Raw genomic sequence first — 16,605 nt, forward strand, 5'->3', positions numbered from 1 at the left:
AAAAGTTCAATTAATCTAAACATGGCAAAAAAAAGAGAGTAGATCAATGACTAGGTGAGAGAAATAGAAAACATGGTAGATTGAAACCTCACCGTATTAGGAATCACATTACACAAACAGTTTAAATACCTTAATTAAAAGGCAATGGTTGGGGCGCCTGGGTGGCGCAGTCGGTTAAGCGTCCGACTTCAGCCAGGTCACGATCTCGCGGTCCGGGAGTTCGAGCCCCGCGTCGGGCTCTGGGCTGATGGCTCAGAGACTGGAGCCTGTTTCCGATTCTGTGTCTCCCTCTCTCTCTGCCCCTCCCCCGTTCATGCTCTGTCTCTCTCTGTCCCAAAAATAAATAAACGTTGAAAAAAAAAAAAAAAAAGGCAATGGTTGTCAGATTATACTCTTTTAAAAAGACAAAGAATAGAAAAAATATACAATGATAATGTTAATCAAAGGAAAGCTGGAGTGGCTATACTGCTATCAGACATCGTAGACTCCAGATCAACCAACATTACCCACGATTTCCTAATGATAAAAGCGTACGTGCATCAAGAGAGCATACGATCCTAAACATGTACGCACCTATTAACAAAACGTTCAAAATACATGAAGCAAGAAATGACAGGATCACAGAGACAAAGAGACAAATGTGTAAATACAATCAGAAACTTAATTATCCCTGTGTTAGACTCAACTGTGTCCCCACGAAACTCATACATTGAAGCCCTGACCCCAAATGGGATGTATTTGGAGATGGGGCCTCTAAAGAGGTGATTAAGGCCAAATAAGGTCATAAGGGTGGGATCCGAATACAGTAATTCTTGTAGGTGCCCTTACAAGAAGGGGAAGAGACACGGGGCGGGGGCGGGGGCGCCCGGGGGGGGTGGCTCACATGCCAGGGTCGTCCATCTGGGGACTCAGAAGAAGGCCATCATCTACAAACCAAGGGAAAAGGCCTCAGGAAAGACCAAGCAATAAGCAAAGATACACAAAAGCTGAACGGCGTTATCAAATAACTTGGCCTAGTTGACATCTGACCCCAAGCACAGAAGACACATCCTTTTCGAGTGCATGAAGAATGCTTCCTGAGGCAGAACGCAGTCTGGAACATAAAACAAGTCCAAAAAAACTTAAAAGTATTCAAACTGTACTAAATATGTTCTCCGACCACAATGGCATTCTATTAGAAACTATTAAAAATATATATACATCCCTGCAAAATCCTTCAAGTACTTGGAAACTAAATAACACACTTCTAAATAATACATCATGGCAAACAGGATTTGTTCCAGGGAGGCAGACTTAGTTGAACATTCAAATATCAATCAATAAACTAAAAAGAAACCTACAATCTTTCAATTGATCAGAAAATAACTCTGACAAAATCCAAGATCCATTGCCTGAGAAACACTCTCAAATCAGGACAGAAACTTTCTCAACGTGGTAACATCTACCGCAAACCCCATATTTAACGACGACAGACTGCTTTCCCTTTAAGCTCTGGAACAAGGCAAGGATGTCTTCAATCAACATTTCTATTTAATGTTGTTCTAGAGGTTCTAATCAGTGCAACCGGGCAAGAAAAATAAATAATAGGTATCCAGTTTGGAAAGGAAAAGGTAAAACTGTCTTTAATCACTGATGACACCACTATCTATTAAAAAAAAAAAAAAGGGGGCACCTGGGTGGTTCAGTCGGTTGAGCATCTGACTTCAGTTCAGGTCATGATCTCACAGTTCATGAGTTCAAGCCCCACATCAGGCTCTATGCGGAAAGCTCAGAACTTGGAGCCTGCTTCAGGTTCTGTGTCTCCCTCTCTCTCTGCCCCTCCCCTGCTCATGCTCTGTCTGTCTCTGTCCCTCCCCCACATGTACTCATTCTCTCTCTCTTTCAAAAATAAATAAACATTTAAAAATAAATAAATAGGGGCACCTGGGTGGCTCAGTGGGTTAAGCATCCAACTTTGGCTCGAGTCGTGATCTGACAGTTCATGAGTTCAAGCCCCACATCAGGCTCTATGCTAACAGCTCGGAACCTGGAGCCTGCTTCGGATTCTGTGTCTCCCTCCCTCTCTCCTTGCTTGTGCTGCCTCTCTCTCTCTCTCTCTCTCTCTCTCTCTCTCTCTCTCTCAAAAATAAAGCTATAAAAATTAAAACATAATAATAATAAAAATATAAAGAAACAGGGGCCCCTGGGTGGCGCAGTCGGTTGAGCGTCCGACTTCAGCCAGGTCACGATCTCGCGCTCCGTGAGCTCGAGCCCCGCGTCGGGCTCTGGGCTGATGGCTCAGAGCCTGGAGCCTGTTTCCAATTCTGTGTCTCCCTCTCTGTCTGCCCCTCCCCCGTTCATGCTCTGTCTCTCTCTGTCCCAAAAATAAATAAATGTTGAAAAAAAAAATTAAAAATATATATATATATATAAAGAAACAAATATCTCACAAAATCTACAAAAAAGTTCTAGAACTAACAAGCAAGTTTAGCAAAGTGGAAGGACAGGAGATCAATGAATGTACAAACTGTATTTCTACATACTAGCGATGAACTTCAGAATCTAAAATTCAAAGAACATTACCATTTACAGCATCATCAAAAATATTAAATCCTCAGGGATAAACCTTAAAAATTCTGTGAAAGGCTTATAAAGGAAAAACTATAAATCATTTCAGAAAGAAAGTGAGGAAGACCTAAACAGATAGAGATATACAGTGTTCATGGGTAATGTAGTTAAGCTGCAGTTCTTTCATAAAATCCACAGATTCAACACAATCTGAATAAAAAATCTGGTTTTTTTTCATTTACAGATGGATTCCAAAACTCATATTTAAATTCAAAGCACTTAGAATTGCCAAAACAACTTAAAAGATGGCACATAATTAAGTGTACAATTCAATCACATCTTCTATTATATTTTGAAACTGCATCTTCTTCCAAAGTATATTCTCAGGATCCCACATCACACTAGCAAGTACAAGGTGTTGAACGAACACTCTGAATTCTAGTTTTCGACAAATGTTGCCCTGAGGTCTACGGAAGAGTGATTCATCAGCACACAGACCACAACTCCTTACTCCCTGACCTACAGCAGACATAACTAATCACTCACAGCTCCTGTCCCCAGTTGGTCTTACAAGCTTGTCAGCAGACAACTCCACCAGCCACTGCCAAGGGACGGAAACTGGCAGAGGGGCAATTCCAGTGTGAACAGATGCTGGGGAGGGTCTCTCCTTCCCTGCAGTTCAACCTGTCCTGAGTGCTGGCAGCTTACAGCTTTCCAGGGGACCGTCTCTAGTCCCATTTTCACCCATGTCTTCCCTGACCACGTCTAGTCCCTCAGCCATCTTGTCACTTCATCAGTCATCTCGTGGTGTTTTTGTTGACCTTGCCAAGCCTAAGGAGGCAACGTGTCATGAACCAAGCAGGACACAGGTTCTGCTGCCTGCTGTACAAGCTCTGTAACCCTGGGCAAGTCACTAGAGACTTGGGGACACAGAGGATACCTTCCCCTTCTGCCTATGAAGAGAGCTCCTGTCAATGACCAACCGCTATACCAGGTGCCAGTTGTGTGCCCCGGCAGCCTAAGGGAATCACCTGGTCAGTTTTTATTTTTAAAAAAAATTTTTTTTCAACGTTTATTTATTTTTGGGACAGAGAGAGACAGAGCATGAACGGGGGAGGGACAGAGAGAGAGGGAGACACAGAATCGGAAACAGGCTCCAGGCTCTGAGCCATCAGCCCAGAGCCCGACGCGGGGCTTGAACTCACGGACCGCGAGATCGTGACCTGGCTGAAGTCGGACGCTCAACCGACTGCGCCACCCAGGCGCCCCCTTTTTTTTTTTTAATTTTTTTTTTCAACGTTTATTTATTTTTGGGACAAAGAGAGACAGAGCATGAACGGGGGAGGGGTGAATCACCTGGTCAGTTTTTAAAACCACTCTGCTACGGGCACCAGGGTGGCTCAGTCGGTTAGACTCCAACTCTTGGTTTTGGCTCAGGTCACGATCTCACAGTTTGTGGGTTCCAGCCCTGCATCGGGCTCTGCACTGACAGTGCAGAGCCTGCTTGGGATTCTCTCTCTCCCTCTCTCTCTGCCCCTCCCCTGCTTGCTCTCCCTCTCTCAAAATAAAAAATAAATGAACCTTAGAAAACAAAAAAGGAAACCACTCTGCCCAAACCCCACCCGGACCAGTGAACACAGATAATCTGGAAATGGGGCCAGAACACAAACTTTTTCAAAACTCATCCCACGATTCCGATCTGCAGCTGGCCTGAGAGCCACTGCTACATAATGGACTATTCTATAAGGATCCATCCTGCATACACATAGGGCACTGTTAGTATGTGCTTGTTCACATCCTTATTATTACGGGTTTTTTTCAGGAGACTCAACTTTTTTTTTTAATGTTTATTTATTTTTGAGAGAGAGAGGGCACGCAGAAGCTGGGGAGAGGCGGCAAATCCAAAGCGGGTTCCGTGCTGACAGCACAGAGCCCAATTTGGGGCTCAAATTCACAACCCACGAGATCATGACCGGAGCCAATTGGAGACTTAACCAACTGAGCCCCCCGGGTGCCCCAAGAGATTCAACTTTATGATAGCGGGGCTCCTGCACTCGAGGTTTGCAAAAGGTGGACGCCGGAGCCCCTAGGACAAGCTCAGGACATTGGCAGGCTCCTTGTGTGCCGTAACCATGACCACCACTGTCCCACAAACAGGGAAAAGATGCAAAACCGAAACCACACGGCCAAAGGAAAGGGTTGTGGGCTCAGACCCTGTCTCCACCCGTCTCGTGCTCAGACAGGAGCAGGCTCTCAGGCATCTAAAAATACAGTCCTCTGTGGCAGTGGCCCAGTTGGCACAGGCTTCCCCCCTCGTGTTTCAGTCATTTGTTTATATGCCTTCTCGCCTATGCTCTATTGCAACGTCCCAAAGGCAGGACATGGGGCTCTCATCCATTTGCCTCTGAGTCCCCCCCCCCCCCCCCCGCCCCCACTCCCGGCGAGGCGCCTGGCAGAAGGGCGAACCTTTGGACCCTCAATTAACATTTGTTAACGGAATGAATTGGCCCCAGTTCCTGGGCCAGTGGAGGATACTGTGACCTTTTATTCCTTACAAATACCTTTATTGGAACCGGGGAGAAAGAGGCACTGTGTTCCTGCGGTTTCCTGGCCCGCTGGGCCGCCTCTAGAAGACCGGAGGGGGAAACAGCAGAGGTGCTGTTCGGGAGCCGATGCCCGGTCGGTGGCCACGTCCCCGAGGACCCCGCTCCAGATAGTGTAATAACATCTGCTCACGCTTCATCTGTACATAACATCTCCATTGTGAAATGAGCTAGACGGGATTAGACTGCCTTTGTTTTCACCTGATACTTTGCTTTCATTTCTCCAGGGGAGGTGGGGCCGCGGGGTGCGCGGGGGAGGGGAGGCTTCAGTGCTGCCGCGTTTAGCAAGCTCGGGTTCAGGAATCTAAATTGCATTTAATTGTCGGGAGCAGACAGTTGGAAGGGCAGCGAGCAGGGCTGCCCGGTCCACGAGGACTCCCCGAGGGGTACCCAGTAATTAGTGCCGCTCTTGATTGTGAAGTCTCTTTTCAGACAGAAAAATCTCTGCAAAGCTGAGCAAGGAAAGCCCCACGTGAGCGGGGAAGGGTAACCCTCTGCTCTGCTCTACGCAAGTGCAAAACTGCACAGACCTCTCCCTACGGTCAGGGGGCTAATGTTACAGTAGCGAGGCAGGGACCCTCACAAAGGCTGAATCAGCACACCCTGAGCTGTTCTCCTCTTGGGAAAGAGGATCTCGGGGTGAGTTCTGGTACTTGGCATTCTGGCCAGCAGACGGGGGAACCAACTTGACCCTGAAGTTCAAGGGCCACAAAACCCTTCTGCAGGGACACAGTGGCCCCTAAAGCCGCCCACCGAGGTTTCCACCCCATGGCAGCCACAGATCACAGGCGTCCAGACAGATGCCCTTTCCACACAGCACACTACACACAGTCCCCAAGCTTCCCAGCAAGAGTGCCTGCCTGGCTGCTAAACTGAAAATCGCAATGGAGGGCAACCCAAAGTGACTCAAAGCAGCTGACATTTTGACTTCTCCTTTCTCAGAACCTTAGAAAAGTTTCCTGGAAAAAGAATGCACTAAATGCCTAACCATTAGACTCAAAGAAAGGGGTGCTCAACCTTCTGGGGGCATCTGCTGGGTCCAATGCCAACGCTGCGGAGGGCTGTCCCCTGCACCACGGACTGCAATGTGGCCCCGGTGACCTTGCACTCTGGCAACATGCTAGTGCATCCCCCGACATCAGCACAGGGCCAGCGGCCCTCTCCCTTTGAAAGAAACCTGCGCTGCGCCTCAGGTCTGCGTCACGACCAGTGTCCTACTTCCACTCGGGAAAAGGAGTCCACGGAAACAGGATCGAGAGGCAGCTGGATTGGAGAGTTAACCCTGAACCGCCCCCCACTCCACGTGGGCTCACCAGGGCCCCCGCCTCCCACCAGGCAATGGCTGGCATCCCCGCTAGGGGCCCCCTGCGCGCGCACACAAGGTATTCACGCGCGTGCACACAGAAACATGCGGGAAGGTGCACGCTAGCGCAAAGAGAGGGCACGCGAGCACACACGGGCGCGCACAGCCACGGGCGCACAGACGCACGTGGGCGCACGGACACGCTTCCACCCGCGCGCGCACCGGTCTCAAAGCGCTCCCCCCGCCCCGCGCCCTTGCTCCCAGCTCCGAGCGCCCCGCTCGCCCTCTCCAAGAAGCCCGAGCCGCAGCGCCCCCTCTGCCCCGCGCCCCTGCAGCCCCGCACCCACTCACCTGGCGCCGGTGCCGGCGCGCCCGGGCCCCGCGCGCGCACCCTCCAGGGGGCCCCGAGGTCAAGGCGCGCAGCCGCATGGCCGCCCGGGCGCCCGCAGAGAGCACAGCCCGGCCCCGCGAGGTCGGCCGCGGCGGGCGCTGTCCCCTCTCCCGCGCCCGAGCGGGGTTGGGATGCCTCCAGGGCCCCTACGCCTGCAAGTCCCAGGAAAAGTTGGACCCCGGAGCCCCGAAAGGACGCAGCCGGCACCTCCACGTCCACTCTACCGTCAGGAGTCAGACGTCGGGAACAAAAGCCAGGCGAGCGAGCGCACGGTCCCCCAGGCGCCCCTCCATCTGACACGAATTAGCCCTCCCTCCCCCGCCCCAGACCGCAGCTCCAGAGCAGGCAAAAGGCTTCTCAGCCAAACGCAGGCAAAGTGGAGAAGAAACGCCTCCCCGGGCAGGGCTGGGGGGCAAACCTTCCGCTGCCATCAGACTTGATTACCCACGCCTTTGGCTGGAGGTCAGCTTGGCTAGGATTTCAGACCTCTCCGGGAATGCCAGCCCAGGGGCTTAACATCAAACCTGCCGGCTCTCAGGCTTCCAGGATTTTAAAATCCTGAGTGTCGTTCACTAAACTTGCATCTGTAATGCTCAGTATTGAGGGCGGTCTGCGCAGCTAACCAACAGTGCGTTTGGGGTGGAAAGAAGGAAAATTCCAACGCAGAAAGGTTCTCTTTCCAGTGCACCTCTTCAAGCGAGGAAAGCAGGCAGCCCTCCCTGCTAGAGATGGCTGAGGACCACGTGCGGGTCTCAGCAAGCTCGCAGCTAATGACTGGGGTCCTTCCACAGCTGGGGGGCTGGGATCCCCGCTCTCTTCCCCCCCTCACCATCCTCGGGACCGTCCAGCTGCTGGACAATCACATCCTGCTTTCTAGAGTCCTGCTTTCCTCTCTGGCCCTGCAGCTTTATTTAGAAAGAAATTTAAAACCCCAAGCGTGGGAGGTGAAGGTGACCCGGAGGGTCCGGGCAGAATGTCACAGAAGAGGAAGCCGGACACCTGGAAAGTGGAAGGGTCACTTAGCCTGTAGGGCAGCCCAGAGCCAGGCTGGATGCACGGACAGAACAGCTCGCTTCCTAAGCTCGCCAGAACCCCCCCCCCCCACCTGCCTCCAAGGGACTGAGGGGACACGGCTGTCACTGTGGAGCAGTGGATCTCAGCTCACTGGCCTGCCTCTGTGCCCGGCCCAAGAGCCATCCTAACCCCCACCCCCACCCCCCACACACCACAGCTCAGCCCTGCGTGGTTCTAACACTCTGTTTCGCATCTCTGATTCCGTGAGCAACTCCAATGCCTTAGCGCCGGGAACAGTCGGGGTGGGCTAGAGCTAGGCCTTTATGGCTAACACATGTGCGAATTCCAGCCTCGGATTCAAGGCCAGAATTAACCTCTCGGGTTCCGGCACTGAACACCCATCTTCCTGTTTCTGCAGGGAAACAGCAAAGCTCTGACTTTCAGCCATACACACACACACACACACACACACACACACACACACACACACCAACAACAACAACAGCAGCAACATAACAAACTGCATCACGCCATTCGGATGCAGACACCTGTTTATTCTCATGGCTCCCACTCAGCTTAAGCCTCTCTTCATTCATTCATTCATTCATTCATTCATTTCCGAGATTCATTCATCACTATTCATTTTTCTGGGCCGCATTCAGACTTGTGTTTTTTGCAAACGTTTCTCAGTCCTGTTTCTGTTAAAAAAAATTTTTTTTTAAATGTTTAGTTAGTTTTGAGAGAGACAGACTGACTGCGAGCAGGGGAGGAACAGGGAGAGAGGGAGAGACACAGAATCTGAAGCAGGCTCCAGGCTCTGAGCTGTTAGCACAGAGCCCGATGCGGGGCTCGAACCCACAGGCCGCAAGATCATGACCTGAGCTGAAGTCGGACGCGTAACTGACTGAGCCACCCAGGCAACCCTCTCAGTCCTGTGTCTACTATACGTCCCTCTCCCCCACTGAGGGACGCGGGACCTGAGGTGCCATCTGTGCCGAACTTGTTTCTGATTCCCCGCCATCTAATACAAGATGGGGTGCCAACCAGCGTCTAGGGGCTGAGCTGGAAGCACATCATTCTGCTATCTGAAAACACTCTTTCCAGAAACCAGCTGGATCTGCCTCCAGCCTTCCCCATGGACCCGGCAGAGGTGAACCCCAGCCACCAGCAGGTGCCCCCCAACGTGGTCAGGCTCCCTGACCTGGAGGTGGGGCTCCACACTCTGTAGGGGGCAGAGGACCCCCTGCAAATGGCCAGCAAGTGCTCAGGAGCTCCAATGCCCAAGATGCTCTTGTGTTCAAAGGGACACCCCAAAACCCCTCTCATTTGAAAAGTCCATCATTCAAAACATCAGTGCACTTTAGTACTACTCGTGGGTCAGATGTACGTGGTACGTGTCACGGGTGACAAGCAATAGGTGAGAATCAACAGATGAGACCAGGGGCTTTGGGTCCGAGTCCAGAACATGACAGCCCAAGTGAGTCCCCCCAGCACACGTCACTGGGAGCCCCGCCGTGGCTCCCCACTTTGCCGGCTGGCCACTTCTCCAGCCCCCCTTCCCCGGGCCCTCCTGCAGCGTCCCCCAGACCCAGGCTCCTGGGCTCTGTGCCCTGGCGGGTGCTGGGGCCCCCCTCAGGGCTTCCCAGAGTTTTCCGATTCTCCTTTGTTGAGTGGAAAGTACAGCCTTTCCAGGCTTAGCCCAAGACCCATCTCCTGCGCGGCCTCCCCAACTGCGCACCACCCCTCACACCCAAGCCCACCTCAGCCATGGGCCTGACTCTGCAGCGCGGCCGTCTGTCTGAGCCTCGGCCTGGGCCTGCAGGGTCTAACCTCCGTCTGGGGTTTTCTACACAACACAAGCGGGGGCAATAAATGCTGGGCAAGAATGAAAAAAACCCATTTCGCTGCATTTCCATGACGTCAAGGCCAGCTACTCCGTCCGTCTCAGCTCACCATCTGGCCCCCTCGGAAGCCAGCTGAAATGTGGGGTCTGGGGGCAGCGGAGTCTGGGGGTGCTGGGGAGCCCAGAAGCCAGGCCAGGCCCTGACCTCCAGCCTGCAGAGGACAGACCTCAGGGGCTCCAGGGTCCACACCACGAGGGCAAACTGCAGTGCTGGGCGTCAGACCGGAAGCCAAGACCGGACTGGGGACGGGAGCCCAGGACGAGGCCAATGCCGACACAGGATTCGGGGCTCCCTGGGGGAGGGCGGGAGTGGGGTCTGCTCCCCACACACCCCCGCACCCACACGCTTACAGAGCCGTCCAGAAACACTGATGGAGCCGCTGTGTGCCTGGCATGGCTGGGAGAATGCCCACCGCTACCCCCGATGGCAGAAGCACCCCCACAGGTGCCCGAGAGGCCGTGGGTCCACTCGCGGGAGCGTCAGATGTTTCCCAAACAAGAAAGAGCCAGGGACCAGAGCAAGGTCACAGCACACGGCGTTTCAGTGAACTGAAGGGACCTGGGTGGCAGTAAGGTCGGGCCAGGGGATGAGCGCCAGTGTGGGGGTGGAGAGCCTGGTCCCAGGCCATATTGTCGCAGGGGGGCCTGACCCCAGCATCGGTGGGGAGACAGGAGCTGCATGAACACCGGGTCCCGGGGGCCCCACGGTGCAGCAGTTTGCAGTGAGGGCAGAGGGAGGCAGGTCGGAGGGGAGGGCCAGGAAGCTACTGGATGTGAGGACCGGGGAGGGGTGTGGGGAGCGGAGGACATGGAGGAGGGCGGTACAGGAGGAAGGACCAGGGAGGCATCAAGGGCAAGAAAAGCAGAGCCCGTCCCTCGATAACGGGGACAGGAAGAGTCAGGAAACGCCGTGTTGCAGGCCTGAATCGGATGCTGGTCTGGCCCGTGGTTTCCATGGAGACACAGATACAGACAAATGAAAACTGATGTCAGTGCGCGCGCGCGCGCACACACACACACACACACACACACACACACACCCGTGCACGCATCACCCCACGCCCCAGCTCTGTCCACAGCGAGGAAGCAGCCCCCAACAGCAGTGGCCACACCCGGCACCCAGGACTCGATTTAAAATCCTATTTCCCAGGGCGCCTGGGGGCTCAGTCAGTTAAGCATCTGATTCTGGGTTTCAGCTCAGGTTGTGATCTCACGGTTCGTGAGTTCAAGCCCCACATCAGTTCTGCACTGGCAGCTCAGAACCTGCTTGGGATTCTCTCTCTCTCCCTCTCTCTCTCAAAATAAGTAAACTTTAGAAATGAAATAAACTGAAGTTGAAAAGAATAGAATTAAAATAAAATAAAGTAAAATAAAGTAGAAATGAATAAAATAAAGTTGAATAGAATAGAGTGGAGTAGAGTAGAGTAGAATAATCCTATTTCCCGGTAAAAGAAACCAGGGCTCCTCGCAGACATGGCTGATTTCAGGTGTGAGTCAGGGACCGTAAAAATTAACCTACAATACCTTGTTTTTATTCTGCGGCTTTTTTTGCCGGAAAGTAAGGGAACGCTCACAGAATGATGGGGCCGTGTCTCGAGGACACCAGAGCAGCCCCGAAGAGGCTGGCAGGACCAGACACAACTTGAACATCAAAATAAACAGTGATGACACCCGGGAATAAAGTCGGACCCAAGAGTCCTGCTGGTAGAGATGAGGGAGCACCCTGAAGGTCCGATGAGGTGCCCACGTGGTCTCGAGGCACCTCTTCATCTGGAAGGACAAGAGGGGACGGGCTCAGAGGTAACTGAGGGGCGGGGCATTAAGTGTAAAGTTCAGCTTCCACGCGTCGTGGGAGCTTGGAGAGGAAACCCATCACCTGCCGTTCAGTCACGGTCCCCCTCTGCAGGTGGGTGCGTGGTCTCAGAGTACCTCCCCTCACTGTAACAGGGCAAAGGGTGAGCTGGCCAGAGAAGGCGGGCCGTGCCCCTTCGGCACAGGGTCAGAGTGACCGAGACTTTGGTGGGACCCGTCCCCCGTGAGAGCTCGGCTCTAGGGCACAGACCGACCCTGACCCGAACGAGGGGGTAGGGCCCCAGATCTGCGGCTCCCGGGGACTGGATGGATCCTGGATGGGTCCTGCAGGGGGCCCACCAAGCACTCTGGGCAGACAGCTCATGTCTTCACCCCCCTCCCCAGCACACGTGAGACTGTCATAGGCCAGGCATTGGTCCCTGCTGGTCCACAGCTGGCCCATGGCTCAATGACCCTGAGTGCCAGGGAGTCTCCCAGAGCCACCTACGGCACTTTGAAAAGCACTTGGCCTCTGATGATGTTAGAGGCTCCAGGCCCAGGGTTTTCTGAGGCCAGCGAGCGGCTGGCAGCTCTCATCTGCAGCGACCTCTGGGCACAGCCTTCTCCCCTCGTGCGGAGGCGGGGACGCCGGCCATGCTGGGGGCTGGTCTCACACCTGGGCCTCCTCCAGCACAGGCCTGCCTCTCAGGACCTTCCTTCTCCTCCTTTCCCTGCTCCCCCTGCTCTGTTCTGCCCACGGGAGGGTGGCAGGACCAAGTGGGCCCCGAGGGGTGCTACCCACAGTCCACTTCTTCCTGACTCGGCATCACTGAGGAAGCCCCACATGCCCCTCTCACTGCTGGTGACACAGCTTGTGCCCAGACAGTGCCAGGAGGGGGAGAAGACGGGCCACTGGACAGAAGGAGAAACTGAGTCCCAGGGCATCCAGAGATGCATGGGGACCCAGGAGAGACAGAGAGCTGGCTTGCAGTGTCCCCCAAGGAGCACAGATGCGTGACCCCCCAGGACACGGGGGACAGGATCAGACTGAAGTGCTGTGTGTTTAGAGCCTGACCCTGGAAGATGCTTAAAGCAGCAGGTGTGACCTACTTAGGAGGGTGCCGAACTGTCAGGGGTTCCTTCTCCAGGCTCTGTCCTTCACACCTGCCTTTCTGGAGAAAGTCACAGCAGGTACTCAGGAACCCCATGGAGAGTCCCCTGGCCTGGCGGAGGCCATACAGCCCGGTAACCAAAGTGTCTTCCAAGTGACTCCCTGCCAGAGCTCACAGCCCACTCCCCATGTCTGGTGGCTTCTTCCAGAAGCAAGGTGGTGACCTCTGACACCCTCAGCACAAAGGTTTCTGCTGATGCGGAGAGAGTGAGCGCCTAATCTCACTTCCCCCGTGTGCGTCCTACCCACCCTCGCAAAGCACGGCAAAGGCACTTCTGCTACAATGGCAACCTCTGAGGTGCGGGCGTATGCCCCACACCCCCATCCTGCTCCAAACCAGCAGCTGCTTCAGGAAAGAACTAGAAGTTCGGGAGGAAGGGAGGTGGATCCAGGGCCGATGCCCCCCCAAGCAGGCTCCAGCCGCCCGGACTAGTTCTTCCTGTCGCCACGTGGCGACCGGGATGAGGACAGGACAGGAGGACAGAGGAGGGGCTGGGCGAGGCGGGGAGGTGTCTTTGCTGCTGCACCTGCCCAAGGTGGGGACACGAGGGCGGGGAGGCTGCACAGACCCCCGAGCACCACGGACGCCTGGCCCTGAGGTGTGTGGGCTCCTGCCCAGCGGACGTCACGGCCTCAAATGCAAACCGAAAAGGCAGAAGCAAACCCCACTGGGCGCCTCTTCCCTGCGTCCACCCCAACGGGCACAGAGCACATCCTTCATCAGGTGACAGCGGACCCCCGCCCGGGAGTCCATCTGCAGGAGGGGCCGGACGGGAAAGGAAACAGACACCGAGTGTTCTTGCCTCTGCACGGAGATGGCCCAGGGGAAGGGGAGCTGGGGGCCCTCGGGGAGCCTCTCTGCCACCCACACCCACAGCCTGCCTGAGGCCGAGGGCCCCGGCCTCTGGTCAGCACTCACGGTCCCCATGGAGCAGACCCAGGGCGGACAAGCCCGCAGCCATCCCATCCTGTCCCAGTTACCCTGGAGGCCGGGCGGGGGGCCAGCGAGCGGCCTCTGTCGAGCATGGGGAGACAAGGCTGGGGGGGGTTGGGGGCTTGGCCTCCGCTCCCCTATGCTCTCTGCATTGACACTGCCTCCAAGTACAAGGAAACCCCCGGAATCAGCTAGTTTCTGAGCAAATCCGCCAGGCCCAAGAATGCAGGATGGGACCCTTCAGTTCCTCCCCCAAACCCAGGCTCTCGGTACGCCCCCCCCCCACAGTGCTCCCCACTGCCAGCAAGCTGAAGGATCTCAGAGCTAGTTCTATGTCCCACCGAGGGAAATCGAGGTCCCTGTCCAGGCCTGGTGGCAGGCCTCAATACGCCAGCTGTGGCTGGACGTTCTCCGTCCCCCAGCAGGCCGGTTCTGGGGGACGCGATCTCCCGTTTCTCAGAGGTAAATGGAGGCTCTGGGAAGTGAACCTGCCCCACTGCCTGGGTAGCCCCAAACCCGTGCGTTTCCCCAGGCGGGTGTGAGGACAGGGGACCCAGGCCCGCTGCCCGGCCCAGCAGCCCTCGAGTTCTCCAGGCCCCCCGCACGCCTCCCCCGGCCGCCCCTCCCCGGCTCGGGGGGCCTGGATCCCACGGTGAGGATGAGGATTCACGGTACGGGACAGGCGGACAGCGCCCCCCTCCCCCCGCCACGCTTGGGTCACCAAGCTGCGTCTAGAACACCCTCGGATTACCCTTGGCCCACCCATAGGCGTCTGATCTGCAGCCGGTGACACCTGGCACCCCAGCACACGCCCCGCTGTCCCCCGTGGCCTGGAGCATCACACCCCAGGAGGCTGGACCCACACAGGCCACACAGACGCAGACGAGACCTAGCCAGGCTGCGCCCTGACCCTCTCTGCTGCTGGCTGTGTGTCCACAGGTCTGCTAGCAACCACTCTGGGCCAGTTTCTTCACCTGCCGACGGGGACGGCAGCATCACTACCAACCTCCACCAGTCCGAGAGGCTGACTCCACGTGCCTTCCTCCCCCTCACTCAGAGGGTCAGGCCCTTAACAAACAACGGAAAGATAAAGTCGGGGCGTCTGAGGAAGCGTCACTGTTGACCCATTTCTAACTCTTTATTCCTGGAGTTTTTAAAAAGGCCAAAGTGGTTTGTGTTGACTGCTGTCACTGTGAGTCCATATTCTTATTCCTGGGCAGGTGTTGATGCAGGGCTGGGGGTCGGGGGAGACGGGGACTTTGGGACCGCTCCCTTGGTACCTGGTGCCCCTCAAACCCAGGGAGGCCAGGAATCTTCTCTCTCTCCCTCACAGAGAAGCTGTGAGCCCACCTGGCCAGGGAGCTGATAACCAAATCCTGAGGTTTGAATTTCCGCAGAAGGCAGCCTGTCCTTCCCACAGATGGGGACTCGCCCAGTTCTCATGGCCCATAGCCTCGCTAAGGCTAAATGGTCACTGATCAGTCTCCCACCTGAGCCACCGTCCAGGGACGGCTTCTGTCATTCACACGGGACCCAGGCCTCACTGTTCGGAGCTGGACTGAGCCTCCCTGGGGACAGCTTTTCTTTCATCTGGCTCCTGATGGCTCCGGGGCCCTTGAGCATCAGCCCACGGGGGCTGGGCGGTGCGTCTGCCGGGGACTGCTGTCTGTCCCCCCACTTCCAGAAAGGTCAGTCATGTTGCGTTTATAATTTTAAAATCTTCGAGTTAATAAATAAAGCTTTTACATTCTATACTTTTGACAAGTTTAAAAGCTTTGATTTTCAAATGAATGCTCTGTATTAGAGTCATAACGCTCATACGATAAATAAATTTATTTTCACCCTGGAGTTACCAGATCTTAAAACCAACCAACACTCTCATTTTTACAGCTAAGATACGTGAAAAAAATTCTTAAGTGCCAAAATTTTGGTTCAAGTGCTTTCTCACTCAACTTACGCATCTAGAAGGCATTCAATCTACAAATCTTAATAATCACAATTAGATGAATTTCAGGCTTGGTTCTTAACGATCTAGGAGCAGCCATTTACAAAAGTGCCCCAAATGCCATCATTTCATTCAAGGCCACCAAGCATGAGCCTATTACGCCCTGGAAACCAAAGTCCAACGTCACAATGACGTCATCTGGCAGATGAACTTGAAATCGATTCCAGCTACAATGGCTGAGTGACAGACAGTGACTTACATTAACAAAGCTTACCATGGTGACCATCTTGCAATGTATATAAATACCAAACCACTATGTTGCACACCAGACGCTAATACAACGTTATACATCAATTAAACCTCAATTCTAGAAAAGTAACGATAAAGGTCAGAAGAGTTTTTAATCAGTTCATTTTGGGAGAACAGAAAATCTACCGGCCAACGTACGTCTAGTGGGGAAGAAGGGTAGAAATGACCGTGAATTGCCTTACTGACTTCCTTCCATGGCTAAAAGACCCAGATGAAGGAAGGTTTAACAAAACCATTAAAGAGGAAAAGAGCCCACATGCATTCTGGGCTTGGGCTTACAAAAGTACAAATTCAGAAGTTAGAGAGTATGTTACAGCACAGGATCCGTGCTGCTCCCCACCCTCCCTTAGGATGGGCTATTCCACGTCAGCGCCAGTCAGCACCGGGCTTCTCCTGTGGCATCACTGTGCCCATCGCACAGAAGCAGCACAGCGTGTGGCTGGTGTCCCCCGAGCGTCCCCCCCACCACCCCGCGGGGGCAGACACATAACCGGCCGCACAGGTAACTGACTGTGGGTCAATAAAGACAGACCAGGTTTGAAGATGGCGGTCACTGGAGGCCACACCCTGCGGTCACACCCGTGTTGTATCTGCTGCCCTTTGATTTCTGATTAGCTGACGGACAGTGATTCACAGCGACCATTCACCCACCCATCATCCGCTCCCCAGTTTACTATGTGGGAGGGACCAAGGG

General features: G+C 54.4%; 1 protein-coding gene across 2 annotated transcripts in view; it reads right to left on the bottom strand.

The window, feature by feature from the left end:
* TNS3 (tensin 3) overlaps positions 1-16,605 on the bottom strand; it is a 210,592-nt gene that overhangs the window by 171,547 nt on the left and 22,440 nt on the right. The window contains exon 1 of one of the 2 annotated variants that reach the window (XM_040455027.1): positions 6,805-6,900. The exons of the other annotated variant lie outside the window; for it this stretch is intronic. Within the exon in view, the coding sequence (XP_040310961.1) occupies positions 6,805-6,882 (78 nt within the window). The 5' untranslated portion in view covers positions 6,883-6,900. Of the gene's footprint in view, positions 1-6,804; positions 6,901-16,605 lie in introns of those variants that run through there. 2 annotated transcript variants of the gene reach the window in all.

This window comes from Herpailurus yagouaroundi, unplaced genomic scaffold, assembly GCF_014898765.1.
Source record: "Herpailurus yagouaroundi ecotype Mexico unplaced genomic scaffold, PumYag 214, whole genome shotgun sequence".
In the NCBI taxonomy this organism is placed as follows: domain Eukaryota; kingdom Metazoa; phylum Chordata; class Mammalia; order Carnivora; family Felidae; genus Herpailurus; species Herpailurus yagouaroundi.